We start from the raw sequence: 27165 nt of genomic DNA, 5'->3' as shown, positions 1-27165 counted from the left end.
ACACATCCAGGCAAAACAGTAAGTGTAGAGTTCAGAATTGGGAAACCAGTTCCTCTTCTGCAGCTGTTTAGCTGTGCAATTTGGGATAAGTCACTTAACCTTTCTGAATTGCAGCTCAGTTTATACTTTTGTGTGTTTCTTTCCGTCTTTTTCTATGCATTTTAGGAGCTTCTTAGAGATCAGTGGTGCCCTATATTTCACCTCAGTCTTTCAAACTAAAGTCTCTTGTTTGGTAGAGCTGTGTTTCAGCCCCTTGTACAGAGCAGTTTGCCAGCCTGTGCTTGCCCAAACATCTAGAGAATAACTAGCAAGCCAGCCAGGAGAAGATCCAGGAGCTGTAAGAATCGTTAGCAACTGAGCATATTTCTATAAACCAATAAAGGTTTTTCTGTTTTGTTCATCTGTTACCCTTATGCTGTTGCCACTTTCACATGCAATGTCTGTAGGCGGAGAGTATGAGATAACAGCATTTCACAAATGAAAGTGAGTGGAAAAGGGCTGCTTCCCCTTTAAGGCAGTCTCAGCTCCAGCTCCCTCCCCTTTCCTGATTGACAAACCTACCCGAAGTCACATGATCTGCCTCTATTTGAAGGTCACAAAAAGCTGCTTCCTTTAGAGACAGAGGGGGAGAGAGAGAGCAAGAGGGAGAGTGTGTGAGAGAGAGTTAGTTCAAGCCAAAATGGCCGACAGAGTCTCTGCTGGTTTCTGAATATTTAAAATACAAAAAAACAGATAGACAAAAAGAATTCATTTTTTGGACCTTTTTTCATTTCCATTTCTACCTTGTATGCCTCAATTTGCTGGATTTAAGCACTGCTGCACTTTATGAGGTTGGTAAATATTTTCAATTTTTTTAAACCAATTGATTTATATGGATCTTGTCTAACCGTTTTCACTGGTGGTGTTGCAAATCGACATTTGTCTAGCATGGAGACTGGCTTCAGACATTTCGTGGATCTGTGTAAATCAGACCCGTGATGTACTTTTGGTTCGGCATTTTAGAAATGGAAAAGACGTGGTAAAATATTTAGATTTTGAAGTGATTTAATTGCACTTTTAATGTATATGCAGATTTTCATCATCGTTTCTATCTTGCAATAAATGAAGCTGCGAGTAATTGGAAATTTGCTATTTAGAAAGAGGTTTTTAAAAAACACAGACCTCCTCCCTCCCCCCTTAAATCTGCTGCAAAAATTTGCATAAATATAAATGGGTTTGCATTCTTTCGGCTGCTAAGGCCGACAAAGGATCTGGGAGGGCAAGCCCTAGAAAGGGAAAGCCTTTTTCTCTCTTTTTATTTTTTAAACTGGGCCCTCCTTCCTAGAGAGATGTAAAACCTAAAGTAAGACCTGATACATTTTAAACATCAGGTTGGGGGCGGGTGAACACCAGGAGGTTTGGGGTTTGTAGATTCCCCTGCTTGAAAACCTCCCAAGCAATATGTGGCTCACCCTCTCCTTTCTGCGCGCGCTCGTTTGCACTGGGTCTCTGTGTGTGTTCTCAAATGTGCAGCCAGATGCGCTTTTATTTTGATCGTGGATTCAACCAAAGGGTAGGACTATGTTGTAAACATGGTGTTTTAAAGATATGAACAGCTATTCACCGCGATTAGAAATTACTTCTTTATCAGTTCTCCCTGTGTATTAGCCTTCTTCATTCCTCACGAAATAAAATTTTTGTTTAATTTTACACAGATGCATAACTGGGCTTTTCAGCATAAATTCGTCGTGTGGGTGTGTGGTTGCCTGTTTCGGCCATGTATCCACTGCGAAGTGGTCATTTAGGGTCACATATATAAGTAGCAGTCTATGTGATTGTTAGTAACCCCTGAAGCTGTGCAGTGCCTGAAGTTAAATTCCATTACTCCTAATGCAGGATTCTAGAAGCCTGAGAGCAGGGAGGAAAGAAAGCTGAAAACTTGCTTTCTCAGAGCCTCCTCCCCCTATCATTGTGAGAGTGTGATGTAATGCTTCTCGGTCTGGTGGGCTGAAAGGATTGTAGTTTGTGATGTGGCGGGTAAATTGCCCCCACCCCTGGGTAAATTACTCCACCCCCCTGAGCACATCCCTGGCTCTGAGAGGCCTTGTTTTCTTTTCTCTTTTTTTCCTAATTTCTATCCTCCTGATTTATGCTGTGGCATATTGGCATGAGAAAGAGACTGTTCTTCTAAATCTGTTACAAAGTATAGTTTAGAAAAGGCATTTAAAATATGCAAATAGGTTGAATTGTCATATCCCCATCATTAAATATGTAGACGTGGATTAAAGCTAATTAAGCATAAATGGAATAATTTTGATCAGAAGGGAGCAGTGTTTTTTGTTGTTTCCTTTTTAATTAATCTAATTATGAGATGCTTACTGGGCCTGAAAGTGTTAAAAAAGATAAAGTGGAAAAAATGCTGGACCATTTTGAAAATTTGACAGTCTGGAAGAGGGTGTGTGGTGCTTTCAAAAGCTTTATTCACTCTTAAAATGGATTGGCCTCTTGTGCTGAAAATGGCCTGTTTCTTTGGGCCAATTGTGTGTAGATGAAGGGACTTTCACGCTAATTTAACAAAAAGACTTTCCATTTGAATGCATAAGATAATTAAAGCCCTCTGTCTCTAACAAGCAAGAATTTTATTATTTTAAAAAATTAATGTTATGTTAGTAATGGTAATAAATACAGAAGTGACTGTTTAGATTCACTGTAAATTTTTTGATGATATAAACTCAGCTTTTGTGTAAGAAGGATTGGAAACATTACATTAAAGAGGTAGTCTGGAACAAAGTTGTCTCTAAATTTTTTAATGGCTTGAATTTAAACGGAAAAGATAGAGAAATTACCTTAGTGATAGGAAGTGTTGCACTGTGGTAGACCTAAAGGAAAATCAGAGCTCTGATTTTTGTTGTTGTTTTTCTGAAAATGAAAGCACTTTTTGGGGGCTTTGCTTGTTAGATGATTCATTTTACACCTATTTCCTAAAGTTGGTCTTACTAAAGAGGAGAGAAAAACCTAGGGTTTGCATGTTTTGCCATTAGCTTGTTTTTGTGGACTGTGTAAACATATGAATGGCAGGTTAATTCAGTTTGCAGAGAGGAGGAACCAGAGCAGGGTACCTGCTCTCTTAGGCAGAACAGAGAATGATAGAATGAATGCCATTTGATTCTTTGAAATGTTTTTTGTAGATTTTCTTTTCCCCCAGATAATTAAAAGGTGAGATAAATAAGACCTGGCTTCACGTATGGGAAGCATTATGGCTCTGGTGAGTTGATAGCTCGACTGCCATTTTGGATCTCAGATCCTGCAGAACCAATCCTTCTGGCTCACCAACATGATGGTCATCCAGAAGGAAATGAAAATGGGTAATCAATTAAGTGTGCAGATGGATAGTATTTAATTTGTGCATTCTGTTGAAGCTGTCTTTCTGTGAGTGTTGTGAATTGAAGCTTTAAAAACTTTAAAGATGTGGCCCATATTATGAAGAGCAATATTCAGGGGTATTGGAACTTGCACGTTGTGGTTTTTACTTTTTTAAAATGAGATGGTGTATGCAGAGGAAGTTTCTTACTGGAGAAAGTGAATATAATCCCTATTAACTTCCCCACCCCCCAACCAATCCATATTTCCTAATGCTGGATCAACTAGTGATAATATCGTAACACTACTCTGTCTCAGAAAAAAAGTCACAGGTTCATGACTGAAACATCACAAAAATTGGTAGCGTTCATCCGAAGTGGTATCTCAATTTTAAAGTGCTTTTCAGGCATACCATCTGGTTCCCAGAAAGGAAGCTTTGGCATCTTTGATATATGGTGCAAACTCAGTTCTGCTCTTCAGCTGTGAATGGCCATTTGTTATTCTGTATGGCCACTCGGATGGTCCTTTAAAAATCAACTTCCGAACATTGAAGCAGAGACGTCTAAGGCTTCTCCAGCCCTTCAGCTCTACAAGAGACACTGCAAGAGTGTTGTGCGATGATGAGACCTTCAGGTTCTGCAGAGCAGGCTGAGCAGCTCTGGCTCTTGAGGACCACCCTGAAGAATTAGGGTGGTCCTCACCCTACCCAACTGCTCCATGACTGAAAAGTTTGGGGGGATTTTAGTTTTTATAACTCAGATCATATAATCATTGATCATCTGCAGTTTAAGCTGGACACGGCCCTGAGGCAATGCAGATAGATGAATGTACTTTGTCCCCTTCCTCAAGGAGTACCAGGTCAGCATTATTGGTAAACAGAGCGTCACAACTTGGCAGTTTACGGGCAATATTCAGAGCAAGTTCCTGGTTACAGAAGTATCCTGAGTATCTGCATTAGGAGAGTCCTTATTTTAAAATTTTTTCAAAGAAGCCAAATAGGCCAGTCGTGGTGGCTCATGCCTGTAATTCCAGCACTTTGGGAGTCCAAGGCAGGTTGATTGCTTGAGCTCAGGAGTTTAAGACCAGCCTGGGCAACATGGCAAAACCCTGTCCCTACAAGAAATGTTTTAAAAAATATAGCTGGGCATGGTGGCTCACGCCTGTCGTCTCAGCTGCTCAGGAGGCTGAGAGGTGAAAGGATAGCTTGAGCCGGTCAAGTCCACACTGCAGTGAGCCAAGATTGCGCCACTGCATTCCAGCCTAGGAAACAGCGAGACCCTGTCTGAAAAAGGAAAGCTGGCCGGGCGCAGTGGCTTACGCCTGTAATCCCAGCGCTTTGGGAGGTCAAGGTGGGCGGATCACGAGGTCTGCAGTTCGAGACCAGCCTGGACAATATGGTGAAACCCTGTCTCTACTAAAAATACAAAAAAACTAGCCGGGGGTGGTGGCGTGTGCCCGTAGTCCCAGCTACTCAGGAGGCTGAGGCAGGAGAATCGTCTGAAGCCAGGAGTCGGAGGTTGCACAGAGCTGACATTGTGCCACTGTACTCCATCCTGGGCAATAGAGGCAGACTCTGTCTCAAAAAAAAAAAAAAAGAAAAGAAAAAAGAAAAAAAAGCCCCGTTTAATAATTTTTAGTTATTTGGATATTAGACTTCTTTAAGTGGAACTTGTTTCTGTCTGGTGGCTGCGGAGAGGGACAGCATATGCTAATTGTTTCTCTGTAAGTATTGTTCATGGATTTACTCTAATCCCACTTTCCTCACCTGCTTCTTGTGATTAAGACTGGTGTCGGGGGGAGGGTGGAGTGAATTGAACCCACTTGGCCAGAAAAGGGATTTATTTAACTCATGGCAGTGACATCTTAACATTGTTTTCTTCTTTCCGTCATATATTTATTCAGCAATAATTTATTATGCACTGATGTAGCTGCTGGGGCATCTAAGAATTAATTTGGTTGGCCCCTTGCCTTCGATAGCTTGGTTCATGTGGAAATTTTTGCCATCTGGTGACTAACCATATAACTTACTGCTTTAGGTTATGACCGAGATAACTCCTTAGTTATCTTTTCTGATAATCAGGGAATGAGTTAATTTTTTGCTTCTGGTAGTTTTAGAGACTTCCATTGAAAGTTTGACTTGATAGTCACTTTATTAAACATTGTCTTTAGCTCTGCGCATTCTCTCTTCAAAATTATCTTTTGAATTATCTCTGAGAACTTTGCAACCTAGAATTGCCTTCCTGGTTATTTTATCACATCCTTCAGTTTTACTTTTTTAATGCTACTAAACTGTATCACCATCTGAAATTATTTGTGTATGGTACGTCTCTCTCCACAATACTATCCGGTTTCCTGAGAGCAGAGACCTTATCTGTTTTCCTCACTGTTGTATCCCCAACATCTAGAACTGGGCTTGGCAGGAGTAGATGTCGAGTGAAAATGTGTGAGTATAAGGTCACCAGGACTCGCTGTGTGACGACCGTAGGCTCATTTCCTCACCAGCAAAGTGGGGATAATAACATTGTTGCGAAGCATAAAGGAAATGCTGTATGTGAGGGCTGGGCACCTAGTCTTGTTGCTTAGTAAGTGTTTCCTTCCCCTTTGCTGTATCTCCCTTTGTTGAATGAACCAGAAAGGCTTTTATGGCCCCACAGAATGGCTCTGTTCTTTCTCATGGCTACCAGGATCATGAAGCCTGCACAGTGATTGCACAGAGCTTTAGCCTGCACAAGGACAGGAGCAGCGCGGAGCCTTTTCTTTTTATTCAAGTCTCTACATTCCTGTGGTCTGATGTCGTCTCTTCATACTCTCCAGTTTCCTGCAGGCTGTGCCTCTGTGTTGTATCCACGTTTACTTGGCTGTTTTTCATACATTCTGTGCTTTGCATCAGAAAGTTCTCAGCAATTTTAAATGAATAGGTCTTAGAGTTTACTAGGCAAAGGAGAACATTGAATACAGCGTTTTCTCCCTCATCGTGATTATTCTGAGCCCACACATGTAAATTCTGTTGATTTGACCAAATTATTACTAGTTTTGTTTTGTTTTGTTTTTTTAAAATATGAGATGGAGTCACTCTGTCACCCAGGCTGGAGTGCAGTGGCGCGATCTTGGCTCACTGCAACCTCCGCCTCCTGGGTTCAGGGGATTCTTCTGCCTCAGTCTCCCGAGTAGCTGGGATTACAGGTGCCCACCACTATACCCAGCTAATTTTTTGTATATTTCAGTAGATACGGTGTTTCAGCATGTTGGCCAGGCTGATCTTGAACTCCTGACCTCATGATTCGCCTGCCTCAGCCTCCCGAAGCGCTGGGTTTACAGTCGTGAGCCACCGTACCCAGCCACCAGTTTTGACTTAATAGGTAAAATAAAAATTTAGGTCCACTGTCCACTTTATACAATGCTGTTGAATTAATATAGGTGACAGAAAAATGGCTTTCATTCATTGACCTTGGAATTTGTTTTTTAAAAAACCTAGAAAATGATCTGTTTACTCATTCATTCTGCAAATAATTACTGAGTGCCTTTTACATGCCAGGTGTTGATAAGTACAAGTACAAGCCTAGCAGTAGTGTGAAGCTTTTCTCCAGACATGACTGCTGAAGTTAGACAATAGATGCAGGGGGCTGGCTGGTGTTCAGGGTGTTGGGGGGTTACAAAGGATGGACACCTACAGAGATAACAGCTTCTGCAAAGACCACGGGGCACTAGTGGACATTGGCATGTTTGGGGAACAGCATAGAGAGTACTTTGACATGGTTGGAGTGTCGTGTGCTTAAGGGAAGAAATAATCTGAGAAATAAGAGGTAAGCTGAAAACCTAAGCCTTAACCACATACATAAGAGTGTATAAGCCATGTTTGAAAGTCTTTTTCCTGAGAACAGTTGAAGGGTTTTAAGTGGGAAAGTCACTTGCTCAGATTGGATTTTTGAAAGATGATTCTGGTGTGTTGTGGAAACTGGCTGGGACGTTGCACATAAGACCGGATGATATTGTAGTAATCTCAGGTAATAGTGGCCTGAACTGACAACAGAGCTGGGGACAAATGAATGAATGCCAGAGGCATTTAGGAAGATTTCAGAGGAGTTGGTCATTGGGTATGAGAAGGCGGGGTTGGAGAAATGTAAAATAACACCTATGTCTCTGGCGGGGCTTCTTGCGGGAATGGGGCCACCATTCATTGAGTCAGGGTGCGTTTAGATGAGGGACAGATGTGGGGTTGAGATTATGAATTCAGTTTTGGAATCATTGAATCCTGAGATATCCAGGTGAAAGGCTGGAGTAATTACAGGTCCATTCTGGAGATAAAAGACTTACCAGTCATCCGTAGTTTGAAATTTACCAATTTTTTTTTTTTTTTTTTTTTTTTTTTTGAGACGGAGTCTTGCTCCATTGCCAGGCTGGAGTGCAGTGGCACAATCTCAGCTCACTGCAACCTCCGCCTCCCCGGTTCAAGCGATTCTCCTGCCTCAGCGTCCCGAGTAGCTGGGATTACAGGCATGCGCCACCACACCCAGCTAATTTTTGTATTTTATTAGAGACGGGGTTTCACCATGTTGGCCAAAATGGTCTTGATCTCTTTACCTCGTGATCCGCCCGCCTTGGACTCCCAAAGTGCTGGGATTACAGGTGTGAGCCACCGTGCCTGGCAAGATTTTCCTTTTGAAGTTGATTTCTTTGTTAAGATGTCCAAAGATGGCATACCTGTACTATGCAGTGCAAGGTGCTGTTCAGTGCTATTAAGGGGATACTATTTTAGAAAGATAAGGCCATATACTCTCATTACCATAGTGATTATTAGAAGTACCAAAGGAGTTTGAGGGAGGAGAGACACTGATTTTAACTGTGTTGATCAGAGAAAGCTTTCTTAAGGACTTTGTATTTGAGTGGAACCCTACAGATTGGGCAGAATGGTGATGAGTAGACTTAGGGCAGGCTGTATTAGCTAGAGGAAGGTGGAGGAGGGCTAGGTGTGTCCAGGGAGGATTGAGGGGAGGTTGCACATGTGTAGAGGAGCTGAGTGCCTGTTGAATGGTTTGTATTGCCGTGGTAGACGTCGGGGACCTGTTGAAAATCTGATGGCAGTGCAATGAGAATACTGATATGGCAAAGGTGCAGAGGAGGACTTGGTGGGGGGCCACCGACTAAAGGAAGAATTGAGAGGCAGGCAGGCCAGTTAGGGGATAAAAGGACTATTATGAAAGGTCCTGCTATAAGGCTATAGCCATGGGACTAGGGACCAGGTTTTTAAGGTGAATGATGAGAATCTTCAACAAAAAGGAAGATGATGCATTCCAGGTCAGACTTACTGAATTGGAGAATTTGGTGGGACTTGGCAATGGAACTGGTTAGCAGGCAGCTGGCAATGTGGATCTGCAGCTTGAGAAGGAGGTCAGAAGTGGAGATAAAGACTTGGAAGGCTTCCACGTGGAAGTGATAGTCGAAGCTAAGGGAGAGGATGAGGTCACCATGGGAGTGTAAAGAATAGAAAAGAGAACTGAGAATGAGACCTTGGGGACAGGAAGAGAAAGAGAACCTGGGAAAGGATAAAAAGAACGGTGGCTCTGTAGGACAGTCATTCCTCATCACTGAAGATGAGGGAAGGACTGTTCCATCACAGGTGTGATCAGCAGTTCAAATGCTGCACAGAAAGAAAAGTATTTGGTTATGGCAACATTCCCGAACCTGATGTTGGGAGGTGGTTCCAGTGTTGGTCTGGGAATCATTCGATGGCACCAGCACCACCCAATAGAAACAGAATGCAAGCCACGTGTGTTATTTTAAATTTTCCAGGAGTCACATTAAAAAAGTAAAAATAGGCCAGGCACAGTGGCTCACGCCTGTAATCCCAGCACTTTGGGAGGCCGAGGCGGGCAGATCATGAGTTCAGGAGATCAAGACCATCCTGGCCAACATGGTGAAACCCCATCTGTACTAAAAATACAAAAATTAGCCAGGTGTGGTGGCGGGTGCCTGTAATCCCAGCTACTTGGGAGGCTGAGGTGGGAGAATTGCTTGAACCTGGGAGGCTGAGGTGGCAGTGAACCGAGATTGTGCCACTGAACTGCAGCCTGGGTGACAGAACAAGACTCCGTCTCAAAAAATTAAAAAAAAAAAAAAAAATTAAAAGGAAATAAGTGAAATTAATTTCACTAATATCAACTTTATTTAACTAAATATATGTAAAATATTGTCAATTCAACATGCTATTGATTTTAAAATATTAACGCAATGTTTTACATTTTTTTTTTGTACCAAGACTTTGAAACCTGGTGTGTATCTTAGGCCTACAACAGATTTTAGTTCAAACATAAAATTTTCATTGGAAATACTTGATTTGCTTTTAGATTTCATAAAACTTACTACTTTTTCATAGAAAAGTAGATTCACATACCCAAGTTTTTCCAAACATACAAAAGTTTTCCAGCAATGGAAATAAGTGTCAGTTTTTAGATTTAAATTGATTAAAATACAGTTAAAAATTCAGTTTGAGTGGCACTAGTCTCATTGCAAGTGCACAGTAGCCACGTGCGGCTACTCTGTTGGACAGCACAGGGAGGGTTATGCAAAGTAAAACAGGCTACTTTACAGTGGGTGTGCACTCTGAAAATACCCAAAATGGTTTTAGCACCATCGCAGAGCATTTCACAGGATTAGTGTTTCTTAGAATACATGTTGGCTTATCCTAGTGGAATTTTTAGAATTAGAAGGGTCAAATCTCTAATTTTGAATGTGAGGAGACAAACTTTTTATGAAAGTACACAGATTCCAAAATTTGAAATAGTGTTTGGGCTACAGTCAGCAGAGTGGTACATTGGTAGAAGTTCCTAAACATTCCGGTTTGTGCCATATTTCTTGAAATGCTTGGTGCAGAGGCTTACACTTAAAAACAGATCCAGCAGGAGGGGTGGGAGCGTTCCTGTTCCTGTCTGTGAATTTCTTTTGCACTCCCTGGAGTCAGTGAGGTGGTGGCTTCAGGTGGGGGGATGAAGATAGGATTGCTTTTAGTCGGTGTCCCAGCCTCCCTGTGTGGTGGAGGTGTGAGGTGGGAGAGGGTGCCACCAGGCTAATTATCTTGTGCTTATCTCTCACTTTTCTTATCTCACTTTTCTTGAGTGATATGCAGGCCGTTTAGCCCCAGATTGTCGCACTCATTGTGTAATTTTTGCCGACCTGGGCCAATAGCACACATATTTACTAAATACGGGTGGGTCTTTTTAGTTTATAAAAAGCAGGTTCAAAGACTTTCATTTAATTATCTCATTGATTGAGACTGCTTTGCAGCTGTCAGCTAGACCATCTAAGTGATAACCAGTAAAGACAGAAATGATTTTGAATCCCGCCGGGCACGGTGGCTCATGCCTGTAATCCCAGCACTTGGGGAGGCCGAAGCAGGTAGATCACCTGAGGTCCGGAGTTTGAGACTAGCCTGGCCAACATGGTGAAACCTCGTCTCTACTAAAAATACAAAAAATTAGCTGGGCATGGTGGTGTGTGCCTGTAATCCCAGCCACTTGGGAGGCTGAGGTAAGAGAATCGCTTGAACCTGGGAGGCAGAGGTTGCAGTGAGCCGAGATCATGCCATTGCACTCCATCCAGCCTGGGCAACAGAGCAACACTCTGTCTCAAAAAAAAAAAAAAAAAAAGAAAGAAAAAGAAATAATCTTGAATCCTGCTTGGAACCAAACCTTGTTCACACTGGAGAGAGTAAGTGCTGGTTTTTGGTTGCTACATAATTTCATTTCAGTTGACATAGAGGAGCTTATTTTTCTGTGAAGTGCCCTGTCAGAGTTTGGGGTATCAGCTATTCAATCTTGTTTTTTTGTTTGTTTAATCATTATGACTTCTTACATTTTTGTTTTTCTTTAGAAGTGCATTTTGGTTATTCGTTTGTGCCTTTATAAAAACCAGACTGTATAGTGGTGAGCAGAAATAATGCCCTTTAATGCCTTAATAAAGTCAGAGACCTAGCAGGTGATCGCGTGCGCTCCTACCCAGGATCCCAGGGCAGCGAAGCTTGTGATCTGTTGTTGCCTCTTGTTGCCGTTGTTTCCTTTACCCCTCTGCTTACAGAAAATAATTGCTGTTCTTTTAATGCCAAGAAGTTCTTATTTATCAACTGAGGTTAGATAATTAGGTAGCTCAGAACAGTGGCTTTTAAACTTTTTGATTGGCTCTACTATAAAAAATTCAATTTGCATTGAGACCCATAGCCATGTGAATGTTTACGCTGAAGCAGAAGTATTTACTTTCTGATAATAAGTGCATGTCGTCAGATACAGTCTTTTAAGTCCACTTTGTGTGGTACAGAACAAAACCCTAATAAGCTAATTCCAACCCACTAAATTGATTTAATGATCACGGAGGGTTGTCTTACCATGGTTTCAAAACATTTAGAAGGCACTCCTCATGAGTTGCCCTGTTTCAGCATATGATCCCCACTTCTGCTGGTCTAAGGATCATTTATCAGTCCCACTCAGTTATATCAACCAGATTTGTTAGTGACTTTAAAAAAATGTTAATATGTCACTTCAGCATGCAGAAGATGGATATTTTTGATGCCCAGAGTGTTGTCTTCCCCGTCCAGGGGATCTCATTCTGATCAAACCGAATTGACCATCCATATTGAGAAGTGGTTATTGATATACTTACATTGAGAAATGAATATGTGTGTATACTTTCTCCCCCAGATATTGGAGAAACTGAAGTGGGAAACACCTTTTTAGCTACCAGAGTATGTATTCTCTTTTGGAAAAGCCTCATGGAAAACACTGCTGTGCTGTCTTCCAGCTTCCAGGTTTCACGAAGGCACATCTCTCAACTAGTAATATGTTCTGTTTTAGACACACTTCAGTACATTTGATTAGTTCAGCATTTCCCACTGTTTGTTGGGGTGCTAATAGATTTGTCTGCCAAAAAAAAAAAAAGAGGTTTCTTTCCTGATTAAACTGAATTAAACTGGCCTTTCCTTGCTACAGGATTTCTTAGCGTCTCTAAGATGGGAATGTGCATTGGAAATCTTAGTGATGTGTATATAAAATCTTAAAAGTGCCAAGTTTCTGTTTTTTCGTGTCCATTAGGGGATATGGTTGATTAGCTTTCCATGTCAATTATCCCTTTCTAAAACTGGGTCTTAAGCAAACTGGAATTGTGTGTTTCCCAGGTCTCTTCAAACACTTTCATATGGTGGTTCCCAGACTTCGGTTTCAGGGAACTGTAACATTGAAAAAGGCACATTGGGATCCATCATGAGTTACTGGTTTGAAATTTGCCAAGTAAAGGCATTTTTGAAACTTACTATTTGTTACCATCATTTCAAAGAAAAAAAATTTTAACAAAAAAGTAGAATGAACAGTCTCAGAATAAGAGCCGTCTCATTTGATTACATTGTGTCCTTTTTCCCATAGATATCACAGGTGCTAAAGTTCGGCATTTGGGAACCACATCCTAATTATAGACCATCTCTTAGCATGTATTACAATTAACTATGTGCTTGCCGGTTTTATTAGCCTCACTCATAGGAGTAAACCTTATTTCAAGTCTGGGACTACCTTCCTTCATTCTTATTTATTGACTACCAAGATAATGATTTCATGACTCATCCGTTTAAAAAATTACTTTGTTCCATCTGAATATACTGTGAGCAGATAACCATTCTGCATTAGTGTCTGAAAAAAGAAAAACCAAGCCCACTCCATTAGGTGCTGAGCAGTTGTAGCATCTAGAATAGTACTCAAAACTTGCAGCAAAATTTATCCGATGCATGGTGGTTATGTAAAACGGCAAGTAGGTTGTAAAACTTACATATCTGTGTTACTTGTATACATTTCAGCCTGTTGGCTCTTCATGAGTTATGAAAAAGGCCATGGCAGATTTTCTGTCATATTATGTACATTTTAATTTTTATGTCCATCATCTGCTGTTGCATTTTAAGTGACAAAGACCTTAAATCTGGCAACCCCACATCAAATGTCCCCTCTGTCCCTATCTCAGGGAAAGTGCTTCTTGGATGCACTTTACTCCTGTAATCAGGAGGGCCATGGCCGGCAGCTCCCTGGCCTGCCCTGGTGTGATAATGCTATCAGCTGGTTGTGGGAGTGGCTGCCCCAGCAAGGCCTGCTCCTTCTCCTTTTCTAAGAGTGCTGGGGCAGAGAGGGGAGAGGAGGAGAGGTTATGGTTAGCTGTGTAGGGTGTTTGGGAGCATTGGCATGCTGGGTAGACTTGAATTGGAGCTTGGTATAATCTAGGTCCAGTGTGATTGGAAGGATGTGTTTACTGCATCAGTATTTATTGAACATATCTAATGTGTCGAGCATTGTATAGTGCTGGGAATAAAAAGGTAAAAAGACCTAGTTTTTATCTTCGGAACTCAACCAGTAATGTAAACAGACAGACACACAATGAGGCTGCCCATGATAAAGACGGGATCCTAGAGGATAGAGAAGAGGAAGAGAATGGGAAAGGCTCCCCCAAAGAGGAAACATTTGAGCTGGGTCTTAATGGGCAAACGGGAGTCGCTTGGTGTGGTGGAGTGGTTAAGAACTGAGGTTCTGAAGTCAGGACAGCCGTGTGGTCAGATCAGCCCAGTGTTGAGCAGCTGTGTCATCTGTGTGCCTCAGCTTTCTCGTTGGTATAATAAAGGGATAGTAATAGCACCCACCACCCACCTCGAAGAGTGATTGGGAAGATTCAGTGAGAACTCGTTTCAAGTGTTTAGCATGTTGCTTGGGTCAGTGTTAGCTACTGTTTTCATTATTGTTATTACTGGAAATGGGTGTTTCCCAGGTCTCTTCCCTGCTCTATTTCAGGCGGAAGAAATAGAATAAACAAAGACGAAGAGTTAGGGACTGAGTGGGAGAGTGGGAAATGGTGAGATATTAGTGGGGCACAAGTGTTACCTCTTTGGAGGAGAGTGGAAGGGTAGCTTGGGTTGTAGTTTGTTTTGTTTTGTATTCTGAGAAATTTGTTTTGTTTTTTTAAACAAGTTCTCACTCCAGGCTAGAGTGCAATAGTGTGATCATAGTTCACTGTGACCTTGAACTCCTAGGCTCAAGCGATCCTCCTGCCTCAGCCTCCTGAGTAGCTGAGACTGCAAACGTGTGCCATCATGGCCAGCGTATTTATTGATTGATTTATTTAGAGACAGAGTCTCACTCTGTTGCCCAGGCTGGAGTGCACTGGTACACTCTCAGCTCACTGCAACCCCACCTCCCGGATTCAAGCAGTTCTTTTGCCTCAGCCTCTCCAGTAGCTGGGATTACAGGCGTGCACCACCACGCCCGGCTAATTTTTGTATTTTTAGTAGAGACGGGGCTTCGTCATGTTGGCCATGCTGTTCTCAAACTCCTGACCTCAGGTGATCCACCTGCCTTACAGACGTGAGCCACCATGCCCAGCCTATTTTTATTTTTTAGAGATAAGATCTTGCCTTTTTGCCTAGCCTGGTCTCGAACTCCTGACCTCAAGTGATTTTCCCACCTCGCCCTCCCAAAGTGCTGAGATTACAGGTGTGAGCAACTATGCCCGGCCCAGAAATGTGGATTTTATCCCATAGAAAGCAGTTTTGAAAACTAAACTTGCCTCCACTGATTTTCATGTTAAGGATCCAGTGGAAGGGACAGGCAGTCAAAGCAAGAGGGGCAAGTGAAAAACATAAATTAAGGTGGTGACCATAAAGATGGAAAGACCAGGCCGGGTGTGGTGGTTCACGCCTATAATTCCAGCACTTTGGGAGGCCAAGATGGGCGGGATCACCTGAGGCCGAGGGTTGGAGACAGCCTAGCCAATGTGGTGAAACCCCGTCTCTACTAAAAATACAAAAATTAGCCGAGCATGGTGATACACGCCTGTAGTCCCAGCTACTGCGGAGTCTGAGGCATGAGAATCGCTTGAATCCGGGCGATGGAGGCTGCCGTGAGCCAAGATCGCGCCACTGCATTCCAGCCTGGGCAAATGAGCGAGACTATGCCTCAAGAAAAAAACAAAAAACAGGCCGGGCGCGGTGGCTCAAGCCTGTAATCCCAGCACTTTGGGAGGCCAAGACGGGCGGATCACAAGGTCAGGAGATCGAGACCATCCTGGCTAATACGGTGAAACCCCGTCTCTACTAAAAAAATACAAAAAACTAGCCGGGCGAGGTGACGGGCGCCTGTAGTCCCAGCTACTCGGGAGGCTGAGGCAGGAGAATGGCGTAAACCCGGGGGGCGGAGCTTGCGGTGAGCTGAGATCCGGCCACTGCACTCCAGCCTGGGCTACAGGGCGAGACTCCATCTCAAAAAAAAAAGAAAGAAAAAGAAAAAGAAAAAACAAAAAAACAGATTTTAGAGCTCCTTCCGAAGTGGGATCAGTCCATCAGCTATGATGAGAAAGAGGGAGGGGCCCTAGATCACCCCAGGCTGGGGGAAGCCATGAATTGGGGTAGGCGGTCAGTGGGTAGAGCAGGGGTTTGGGCTATGTGGTGGGATGAACAGCAGGGGTAGAAGGCAATGTGTTTGGCTTGGGACATGTTTAGATTTGCTAGACATTTAATATAACTTGGCAGGCAGAAATAAGGGTCTGAAGCTCTAGGCAGAAGCTTGGGAGCCACTTACTTACATACAGAGGTGGTCCTTTAGGCCATGGGAGTGACAGTGCTCCCTTAGGAGTTGCTCAGAGGAGCAGGGTGAGAACAGGAAAAAGGATGGTGCAAGAGAAACCCGAAGAGGGAGGATTTTAGGGCCAGCGCCCTGGCAGTCAGCTTGGGAAGCCCTGAATGAGAACAGTTAGATTTAGCCTTGAGGAGCACTGGCGTCCATCAGGCTGCAGTGAGCCCCAGAAGCCCAGCGCATTGTTCATCCTGCTTGTTGTTGTCACGTAGCGAAGACTCCTCATGGGTTTTGGGGTCTCTTCCTGGTAATACATTGAGCAACTCTCGGGCAGGAACTCACAGTGCTCATCAGTGTCACCCCAGGACCTGCACAACTTCTCACAGAGGGTGCTCAGTGAGCATTTGTTGAATGAATAAGTGAGTCAAAGATGACTTGAAACAACTCAGCAAATAATTATGGAGTGCCTCATATGCTCCAGGAGCTGTGCTGGTCTCTGGGGATAAAGCAGTGAGCAAAAATAGATTGAAAAACGCTGCCCTGGTTGGGCTTCCCTTCTGAAGCACAAATAGGAAGGAACTAGCAGAGAGGTAAGCATTGAAGGCGTGAGGATGGGCCCTACCTCTCTCATCTGTGGGCTGCAGCCTGGCACTCCGTAGGCACTTGACAAAGTTAGTTGACTTGTACCTGGAAGAGAGGATGTCCTGGGGAGAAAAATCTCCCCTCAGAGAAGAGACCTGAGGCTTGGGGAGAGATCAGCCTCTGAGAAGGAAAAGTAAATGTGGAAATGGAGGGAAGGGTGTTTGAGGGAGTTCTCCTGGGAAGCATTCACTGTTTCTGTAAAGTAGGAATAGGAGGTGAAGTCTGAGTGGGAAAGAGAACTTGAGGTAAGATAAAACATGTGGAACAGCGCCACCCGCCCTCCAAAAAAAAAAAAAAAAAAAAAAAAAAAGAGAGACAGACTGCAAAGAGAACCGGCTGCCAGCCCTAAGAGCTTCACTGAGAGAGGAGATGCATTATATGTAATTGTAGTGATCTGTGGCTGTGCAGGGTTCCCCCCCACCCCCCAGCAAGTAAAGGTGAAGAACACGGTTAGTTGGGGTTGGGGTTTGTCTGAGGTTGTGTGAGGATAGGCTTAGAAAGGTAGTGTGGGATAACCAGGGGGCGAGGTCTTTGGAGAATGCCGGTGAATATGCATGACAGTGCGGGTTAGGTTAAGAATAAAAGAACCAGGGGCAGGCAAATGGTCTGAAGAAAAGGAAAAGAAGAAAGAGTCTGGATTGGAGGAGGTGGGAATTTACATCTTGGAAGGGCTGAAGATAGCACTTCCTGTGGCGAACCCCGGGCACTGTGTCCTGTGTACTTTACCTGTGCTAACTCATTTCATCTTCATGAAGAGCCTGTGAGCTGGTGTGGAGAGACTGTGTTGCCCGAGGCTACACAGGTAGGAAGTGACCCGGATGGCCTCGGCTGCTGAGCTTCTGTGCTTGGGCATTATGGTATTCTGCCCTAGGAAGAAATCAGACAAAATACTTCTTCCAGACCAGGTAGCTTTGCAGTAGCTTCCTGGGCCAGCTTTCCTTCCAGAAGAAATATTTGGCGTGGTGTGGAAGGGGGCTGTCTCCTCCCTTTTAGAATAAATATCTGTATTTCAGGTAGCAGTGTCCTTGATACAGAACTGTTAGTTTTCCCCACCTGCTTTGCACGTGCTTGAATGTCCTTTAATAGGAACAAAGAATGCCTAACATCTCACAATTGGGGAAGGCTTTAAATGCAGTCAGCCCGTGAAGAATTCTCTGAGCTGCAGCAACTTCTTTGTTTACTTGTCCTCCCCCCACCAATAGAGAAGAAAAGCCAGAGTGGCTGGCCCCTCCACCAGCTTGGGGAAGGGGAGACTTTTAGGGACTATGGTCCCTAGAAGGAGAGGAACTGGTGTTTCCTGCTGCAGAACACTGGTGTGTCTGCAGTGGTTTGGGGAGGACGTCTGAGTCCTGTGACCTATCCCTCAGGGTCTAGGCCCTTTGTAAACCCAGGGGAGACCTGCTTTAAACTTCGCTGGGAGCCCTCCTTTAAACTTTGCTTGGAGGCCATTTGGAAGCACAGAGGCTTTGCAAATGACACATGCAGACAGCTTTATCCTTCTGTGTGAAGGAAGAATTATTTGCAGAGACAACAATGTATATTCATGGTACCTTTTTTGTTTGCATTTTTTAAATGTCTGGCTTTGCTCTTGAGGCAGTTTGGAAGGAGTGCCACTATATTTTCTTGGATGTAAACAAATTATCATGGTTTTAAAAGAAACAACACACCAAAACCACATCATCTTACATGTCAAGGAAGTTTAGATGTTTCAAATATTGAAAATATAGAGCAAATAGATCATCTGGCATTATTTACTGAGAATTCTTAGATTCATTCCTGATCCTAGTGTTTTCTTTCAAGGCCACGAGTTTGAAATGTCTAACCTGCTGGGACCTTTCCAGCTCTGCTTGATTCACTGTTAGGGACTAGCTTTTTTGCCTTTGTCTTCTTCTTTTTTTTTTTTTTTAATTCATTAGAGACCGGGCTTTGCTCCGTCACCCAGGCTGGAGTGCAGTGGCACGATCTTAGCTCACTGCAGCCTTAGACTCGACCCAAACAATCCTCCTGGGTTAGCCTCCCAAGTAGTTAGGACTACAGGTGCACACCACCACACCTGGCTAAATTTTTTTGTAGAGACAGGGCCTTGATACGTTGCCCAGGCTGGTCTCAAGCTCCTGATCTCAGGCAATCCTCCTGCCTTTGCCTCCCAATGTGCTGGGATTACAGGCATGAGCCACCATCCTCAGCCTTTTTTTTATTTTTTTCTTTTTAATACACTGCTAGGTTAGCCCATAGTGCATCATATTATTAACACTTTTGACTTTAAAAATTGCTTACCTCTAATGGATTTCTTTTTCTTTTTTTGAGACAAGGTCTCAGTCTGTTGGAGTGCAGTGTCACAATCTCAGCCTCCACCTACCGGGCTCAAGCAGTCCTTCCATCTCAGCAAGGGACCAGAGTAACTGGGGCTACAGTTTCCACCACCATGCCTGGCTAGCATTTTTGTAGAGGTGGGGCTTTCTAATGGATTTTTAATGTGATCTTCTTCTGTCACATGTTAAATCCTAATAGTTACTGGTACTTAACAGAGCTAGAGGTAAAAACCAGATAACCCACCACTGAATAAATGAGTGCCTCAGTGGTCCAGGACCCTCAAACTGGGCCTCGTTGGGAGTCTCTAGGACTTGTTGGCACCTTTATTTGGAAGTCAGGGTAGAAAAAACAGCTTATTTATTCTTCCTTTCCTTTCCCCTAGAATATTTCTATTCTCCTGAGGCAGGGATGAGTTGGTTGCTCGTTTTTAGATTATGGAACTCTTGCCGGTGTATTTTTCTGGTTTCCCTTTGTTTGGGTCAGAGGCCATGATAGGGCAGATGCGGTTCAGGCTGGCAGTTATGACCTGTGCTCTGCAGTAGCTTCTCTCTGAGGTTCTGTGTAGCCAAATTTTAAAACACTGCTCTGAGTCATGCTGAGATTTTCCATGAGGCTCTGGTGGGGAAGGGACACGAACTGATTCATTAAGTGCCTATTATGCTGCACACACTTCCATTACCTCATTTAGTCCTCCCGACAACCTGATGTGGAGGATGGTTTTATCTTCATAAGAAAAAAGGAGTGCTGACAGCTCAGTGACCAGGCTGCGGCCATGTACACAAGGAGGTGGAGGAACTGGGTGCTATAACTCCACCAAAATTTTCTTCTCTTCCCAAGCTGCCTTAAACAGTGCAGAATGATTTGCTAATTGATTGGTTGAAACCCTGTTTTATAAAGTGGAGTGTGTTAAAATACGGATGCAGATGACGGGACCTGCTTGCTGGCTTTATGGTATCCTCAGCACTGCATTCACGATAAACAACAGGAGAATGAGACTGTGTTGATGATGTGCAGAATAGGAGGTCTTCGGGAGCAGCCCTGGCTGGCTGCTGAAAGGCGTTTTTCTTTTTTTTTTTTTTTTTTCTTTTTTTTTTTTTTTTTTTGAGACAGAGTCTCACACTGTTGCCCTTGGCTGGAGTGCAGCACTTGGCTCGATCTTGGTTCACTGCAACCTCAACCTCCCAGGTTCAAGCGATTCTCCTGCTTCAGCCTCCCAAGTAGCTAGGATTACAGGCACCTGCCACCATGCCCAGGCTAATTTTTTTTTATTTTTAGTAGAGACGGGGTTTCACTATGTTGGCGAGGCTGGTCTCAAACTCCTGACCTCATGATCTGCCCCGCTCAGCATCCCAAAATGCTGAGATTACAGGCGTGAGCCACCGCGCCCGGCCGAAAGGCATTTTTCTTTTTCTTTTTTGAGACAAGGTCTTGTTCTGTTGCCCAGATTGGAGTGCAGTGGTGCGATTCATAGCTCACTGCAGCCTGGACCTTCTGGGCTCAAGCGATCCTCCTGTCTTAGCCACCCAAGTAATTGGGACTACAGGCATGAGCCACCACGCCTGGCTAATTAAAAAAACTTTTAGCAGAGATAGGGTCTCCCTATGCTGCTCACGCTGTTCTTGAACTCCTGGGCTCAAGTGATTCTCCCACCTCTGCCTCCCAAAGCGCTAGGATTACAGGCATGAGCCACCATGCCTGGCCCATTTTTTCTTTTTAAGCAACATGACAGATTAACTAAAAAAGAAAAACCACTGGTTAAAAAGTTTATTTCAGGTGATTAATTGAAAAAACAAATTGATTAATAAAGGCATTTTTAAAGGATCTAAACTGTATTGGGTTTAAGTTGTAATTCTTAAAGTGTAATCAGAAGGCCTATTAAAGCTATAACTAAGAAAATAGAAGTCATTTGTAATTAGACAATAATTAAAGGCAAGTACATGCCCAGTGATTTTAAAGTGCTTGAAAACAATTAGTTTTCTTAAGTAGGTTAAATATCTGGGTTACAAGCTTGTTTACACTATTAATTTACTTAGCAAACCTGTTCTTCATAGATGATGCAAAGTTGAACTTTAGTTTGGCTCTCTGAATTATTACAAGTTCTAACTTAACTGATATCCTTTAAAAAATATTTTTACATTAATTCTTTTTAATTTTAAAAGTATTCTTCTTTTCTCTCTGTTTTCCTTCCTGAACAATTCAGTCCTAGAGGCTATTAAGTGGGATGAGCAAGGTGTTGGCCCGGCCCAGGGGTATCAGAGCCTGAGTAGGATGAGAAGGTCTTTACCTAGGAGGGAGGGTCTGGTGTGCTGTGTCAGAGCCCAGGAGAGGTGAGAAGGGCATCCATTGCTTCTGGGATGCCCTTCCTGTATTGATTGGTTGAATATAGGAGGATTGATGAAATAAGTATGTTCAGGATAGTGGCTCCCAGCAGCTCTCACGGTTGAAGAATGTTACAAATATTGGAAAGGAGACAGCTAGAATTAACCTGGTGATGCTAGATTGGAATCAAAAGTATTTGGTGTGAATGCATGGATTTTAATAAGGACCTATAAAAATAGCAATAAAATCTTTGCAAAAGGCATGCATGCATGTGTATTTATATACATATGTGTGTGCACATACATACACACATCTGTTTCCTAGTTCTGTTCATAGTAGAGGAGGAGGGTGCCTGGGAACAACAATATTCCAATAGCAATGAGTGTATCAGGTTTCCAGATCTTGGCTTCTATATACCATTTTCCACTAAAAGGAACCCCAGCTGCTTGGAGAAATGGCTGATTATAGGATTGGAGCAGGAACGTTTAACATGAGCCTGGAACATCTTGGGTTAGAAAGCAAAGAAGTCTTCAAAGAGTGATGAAAACATGCCAGAAGGACCCAGAGTCAGTTTGAAGGGGTTCCAGACTCAGGCCAAATCTGAGTTAATTTCAGAATTTAAGAAGTGATAGTCATGCAGAGGCTGGGCGCGGTGGCTCAAGCCTGTAATCCCAGCACTTTGGGAGGCCGAGACGGGTGGATCACGAGGTCAGGAGATCGAGACCATCCTGGCTAACCCAGTGAAACCCCATCTCTACTAAAAAATACAAAAAACTAGCCGGGCGAGGTGGCGGGCACCTGTAGTCCCAGCTACTCGGGAGGCTGAGGCAGGAGAATGGCATGAACCCGGGAGGCGGAGCTTGCAGTGAGCCGAGATCGTGCCACTGCACTCCAGCCTGGGCCACAGAGTGAGACTCCGTCTCAAAAAAAAAAAAAAAAAAAAAAAAAAAAAAAGAAGTGATAGTCATGGATTAGAACCTGTTTAATAAAAAAGAAAGCTTAAGCATTTTCACACAGCTTCACCTACTTTGTAAGAAAACCTATGTACATACTCATAAATAAATTCAGCATTTGAAGAATGGGTTCTTTAAATTGCAAAGTACTTCTTCAAAAATACTTACTGATTACAAAGGAGAAAAAGAGCAACTTTCTAATGGAGAGGCCTGGCAGATGCTACCTTACTTATTGATTACAAAGGAGAAAAAGAGCAACTTTCCAGTGGAGAGGCCTGGCAGACGCCACCTTAACCAGGTAATCCCAGCAGTGGGACAAATTGAAATCATGCCACCTGCTAGGATGCAAAGAGAACCCACCATTCCCTCTGCAGTGTTCCTGCCAAGGCACATGACCTGAATCTAATTGTGAGGAAATGATAGACAAACCTGGTTTGAGTGACATTCTACAAAATAACTGGCCTGTGATCTTCAAAAATTTCATGGTCATGCAAGTCAAAGCAAGACCAAAGAACGATTCCAAACTGGAGGAGACTAGAGAGACATGTAAATGCAACATGTGATTCTGATCTGGATCTTTTTACTATAAAGGCCATTGCTGGGACAAGCGACGAAGCTTGCGTGGGGCTTGAGGATTTAATGATAGAAATGTATCAGCGTTAATGTTCTGATTTTGATGGTTGTATTATGGTTATGTAGGACTGTGGTTTGGTTTTTGTTGTTGTTGTTTTTGTTTTGAGACAGAGTCTGGTTCTGTCACCCAGGCTGGAGTGGTGCAGTGGCGTGATCTCGGCTCACTGCAACCTCCGCCTTCCGGGTTCAAGCAATTCTCATGATGCCTCAGCCTCCCGACTAGCTGGGATTACAGGCGTGTGCTACCATACCTGACTAATTTTTGTATTTTTAGTAGAGATTGGGTTTCACCATGTTGGCCAGGCTGATCTTGAACTCCTGACTTCAAGTGATCCCCCCGACTCAGCCTCTCAAAGTGCTGGGTTTATAGGCGTGAGCCACAATGCCTGGCCTAGTGGTTTGGTTTGGTTTTTGGGAAAACACATACTGAAGTATTCAGGGTAATGGGGCCTGAAGTTGGCAACTTACCCTCAGTGGTTCTGGGGAGAGAGAGTTCTTTGTACTATTCTTGCAAATTTCCCTAAGTTTGAGATTGTTTCAAAATTTTAAAATAATTTAAAAAGTATTTTTTTGTTGTTGTTTGTTTTTTTTTGAGACAGAGTTTCACTCTTGTTGCCCAAGCTGAAGTGCAATGGCATATTCTCGGCTCACTGCAACCTCTGCCTGCTGGGTTCAAGTGATTCTCCTGCCTCAGCCTCCCGAGTAGCTGGGATTACAGGCGTGCGCCCCCATGCCCAGCTAATTTTTTGTATTTTTAGTAGAGATGGCGTTTCATATGTTAGCCAGACTGGTCTCGAACTCCTGACCTCAGGTGATCTGCCCACCTCGGCCTCCCAAAGTGCTGGGATTACAGGCGTGAGCCACCGCGCCCAGCCAAAAAGTAATATTCTTGCCTAAAATTTAAATCATGAGAAGTACATAAAATTAAATGTTCCCTATTTCTTATTTTAGCCTCCTCTTTTAAGCATTTTATTTATGTATGTATGAATGTATATGTAATATATGTTGTAGGTCATATTGAGTATTTATGATATGCTAGGCACAGGCACACTGTATTCCTGGGAATTACAATGGTCATCAGTCAAAAAGAACAGTCCCCCTACCCCTGCCATGAGAGCTGCATGACCTTGTGTTATTTGGAGAAGCCATCATTTCTTTAAGTTCTCTCTCATGAGAAGCAGTGGAATGTGGTGGTGGTAGGAGCTCAATCTCTATATTTGTATCCCAGCCCTGCCAGCAACTGTGCTGAAATCTTACTCAACCTCACTGTGCCTCCACCTCCTTATCTGCAGGCTGGAGATGTGTCTCCTCACTCTTTAACAGAGCTGTTGTGAGCAGGACACGTGGTGATACACGTAGGGTGCTACACTTGTGGGTGGCACATGGCAAGCACCTGGTAAATGGTAGCTCCCACTGAGGGACGTTTAGGTTATCGTTCGCACTTTTATAAATCTAAAAATTGCCTTGTATACATTTTTGCACACTTACACTTAAGAATCTTTAAAAAAAAAACTTGGCTACCTTTCTGTTGTGAAGTTTTGCTTTTAGTGGCTTTGTTAGTTTGTTAGAGTGCTGTGAAAAACTAGATGGAGAATAGGGAACATGTGTCTGAAAGTCTGTGCCATATAGGGCTGGAACTTGAGCAGTATGAGATAGGAAATGCTGGCTTACTTTCAGATTTTTCTCTACTCAAGGGTTGGCCTACTAACATTGTTGTTTTTATGTGATGATTGGCGCGTTTGCTTTTTCTTTCTTTTTTTTTCTTTTTTTTTGGGGGGGGGGGGACAGGGTCTCACTCTGTTACCCAGGCTGTAGTGCAGTGGCATGATCATGTCTCACTGCAGCCTCGACCTCCTGGGCTTGAGTGATCTTCCCACTTCAGCCTCCTGAGTAGCTGGGACTAAGGCGTACACTACTACGCCTGGCTAATTTTTTATTTTTTGTAGAGACGGGGTCTTGCTCTGTTGCCCAGGCTGGTCTCCAACTCCTGGACTCAAGCGATCCTGCCACCTCGGCCTCCTGAGTAGCTGGAATCAGAAGTGTGAGCCACCACACCCAGCCTCCATTTTCAAATACAGGTTGAGAATCCCAAATCTGAAAATCCAAAATGCTGTAGAATCCAAAATGCTCCAAAATCTGAAACTTTTTGAGCACCAGCACGATACTGAAAGTGCTTATTGGAGTATTTCGGATTTCAGATTTTCAGATTCAGGATCCTCAACCAGTAAGTTGCATGCAGCTATTTCAGAATCCGACAAAATTTGAAACACTTCTGTTCCCAAGCATTTCAATAAGGAATACTCAATTTGTGATACCATTTTAGAATAGTTAGGCAAGCTTTGCTCAGGTTTGAAAGGGTCATGTAATGTTAATCAATAGGAAATACTTTTGTCTCAGGTAGTGTAAGCCAAGAAAATACCGTTTTGAGAACTTTACCTGATGAGTTTTGAATGTCAGAAAAAGGAATAATATTAATTCCTACTTCCTCAAGTTGAGTTAAAGTCATTTAATTTGATGTTTTCTTTCTGTATACCCTGCTTGAAAAACCAGAATAGACTTTTAAAACCTCTAAATGTGTATGTTTTTGTTTTTGTTTTTGTTTGACTTTGGCAGACCTATTTTGCAAATGACCAACTTTCTATTATGAGTTTTTAACAAGAATGTTGCCACTTGTTACTTTTCACATTTGAAATAATCAAATAACTTATTTTTAGGGTATTATAATTGCAAATAGATTGTGGTTTTCTGCAGTTAGTGGAGGAATGTAAATAAACCATTGCTGTTGTAACTATATATAAACGCATGTAGGACAGGAGATGTGCTTGAAAACTGTGAAGCAAAAAGGAGTCCATCTTTCAAAAAGAGACAGCCCATTTCTTTAAGATGAATCTGATGTATGTGTTGCCTCAAGATAACGAATGACTTGTTTCTCGGTTTTGAAATACATAGCCCACAGTGTTGGATAAACACCTTCATAACTTCATGAAGACCACAGTATTTCTTCCATGGCACCGGCCATAGGGATCCCTAGTCCTTGAAGGTGTATCAGAGGAGTCCATGTGTCAAGTGCCTGCTGGAAGAGGGCCAGGACTGGACTGCATGGAGGGGATAACTGCAGGTGGAAGGAGCTCTGCTCTTGGCTGTCCACTCAGAGCCTGCACTATTGGGTATCTCCAGAGTTACAGCTTGTCCGCATTGCTTTCATCCGTCTTATCTCTACACTTTTTGTCTTTTCTTGCTAGCCCTTTCCTTCTTGCCCAGGTTTTCACTAACATTTGATCTAACACACTTGAATTTAGTGAGGAGGACTTCAGGCCTATTGTCTTAGACTATGGTAAGGCCAAGTTCTGTGTTGAATGGGCTCCAGCCTTGCAGGTTCCATTAGCTCACTAGCAGGTTTCAGAAAATGCTGACCACTGATCATCAGCCTATCTTGCTGAGTATAGTAGAGAGAAGTAGTTGTTGGTGATCACGTGTTGGTGAACAAACTTAACTGATAGCTCAAAACAAAACCTATTTTTGGTTCTAAGCTATGGATGGTTCCCAGCCAGGTGTCAGGACACTCTGTTGCATCACAAAGACCTAATATGTCACAGCATGCCAGGCTTCCCCCAGGTCCAGGGTCTGGCCCACCCCCTTAATGGATTCCCACCAGGGTTGCTTCTGGCTCTATGACCCACTTTCCTCTTTCCATCAGTTCATGTCCCGCCATTTGCCCTACCGTAACAGAAGTCACCTTCATGAGAGTACTCCTTGCGTCTGCTTTAATCTCTTCCAGGTATATCGTAAAAATGCAAAAATGTGCAAGTCTGTAGTAAAATAGAATTGGAAAAACAGCCTAAAAAACTCTTTGATTACTTTGATAGATACCACTTATGGTAATTCTTTAGTTGTAATAAGTTCTGTATTTAAGATGAAATTTTGAGACCCAGTGTTTTTTTTCTTATACAGCCTTAGGTTCAGTCATCAGAACAGACTCATGTGGTGAGGCCTTCTGCTTCTGCCAATTTTGTTTTGTTTTGTTTTCATTTCCCGCCACATGGCAGGTGCTGCTGAGAAGTACCTTCAGGAACCACTGAATATTCTAGCCCCATCTTTCTAAGGGTTTGGTGATCTGTAATACTAAAAGGGTTTGGGCTGTTAGTCACAGAGTGGGAGGAGGGTGTCCAGCATCGGCGTGGGTCTCTAGTTTTTCTTTTATTGCACCTTATGATGTGTCTGTTTTGCTTTTTCTTTCCTTCTTCAGTTTTCCTTCTCTCCATCTCCCCACCCAAATAGCATCACCTTCCTCAGCCCTCTACTTTTTATCCCTGTTCGCTTCTTAATAAATGAAAGAGAATCAAAAAGAGACAGCAAAGAGAAAGGAGAAACATCTTATAATGCAG

The 27165-nt window shown here is 43.1% G+C and overlaps 1 protein-coding gene across 11 annotated transcripts in view; it reads left to right on the top strand.

Annotated features, from left to right (window-relative positions):
* Nucleotides 1-27165, top strand: part of TNRC6B (trinucleotide repeat containing adaptor 6B) — a 284641-nt gene that overhangs the window by 137644 nt on the left and 119832 nt on the right. For 2 of the 11 annotated variants that reach the window (XM_050805815.1, XM_050805809.1), the window contains exon 1: nucleotides 623-830. The exons of 8 other annotated variants lie outside the window; for them this stretch is intronic. In XM_050805815.1, the coding sequence (XP_050661772.1) occupies nucleotides 826-830 (5 nt within the window). In that variant the 5' untranslated portion in view covers nucleotides 623-825. Of the gene's footprint in view, nucleotides 1-622; nucleotides 831-4787; nucleotides 26559-27165 lie in introns of those variants that run through there. One more of the 11 variants, XM_050805806.1, reaches the window with a different exon arrangement.

Source organism: Macaca thibetana, chromosome 10, assembly GCF_024542745.1.
Source record: "Macaca thibetana thibetana isolate TM-01 chromosome 10, ASM2454274v1, whole genome shotgun sequence".
NCBI classification, from domain to species: Eukaryota; Metazoa; Chordata; class Mammalia; order Primates; family Cercopithecidae; genus Macaca; species Macaca thibetana.
This window is presented reverse-complemented; position numbering and strand designations above follow the sequence as displayed.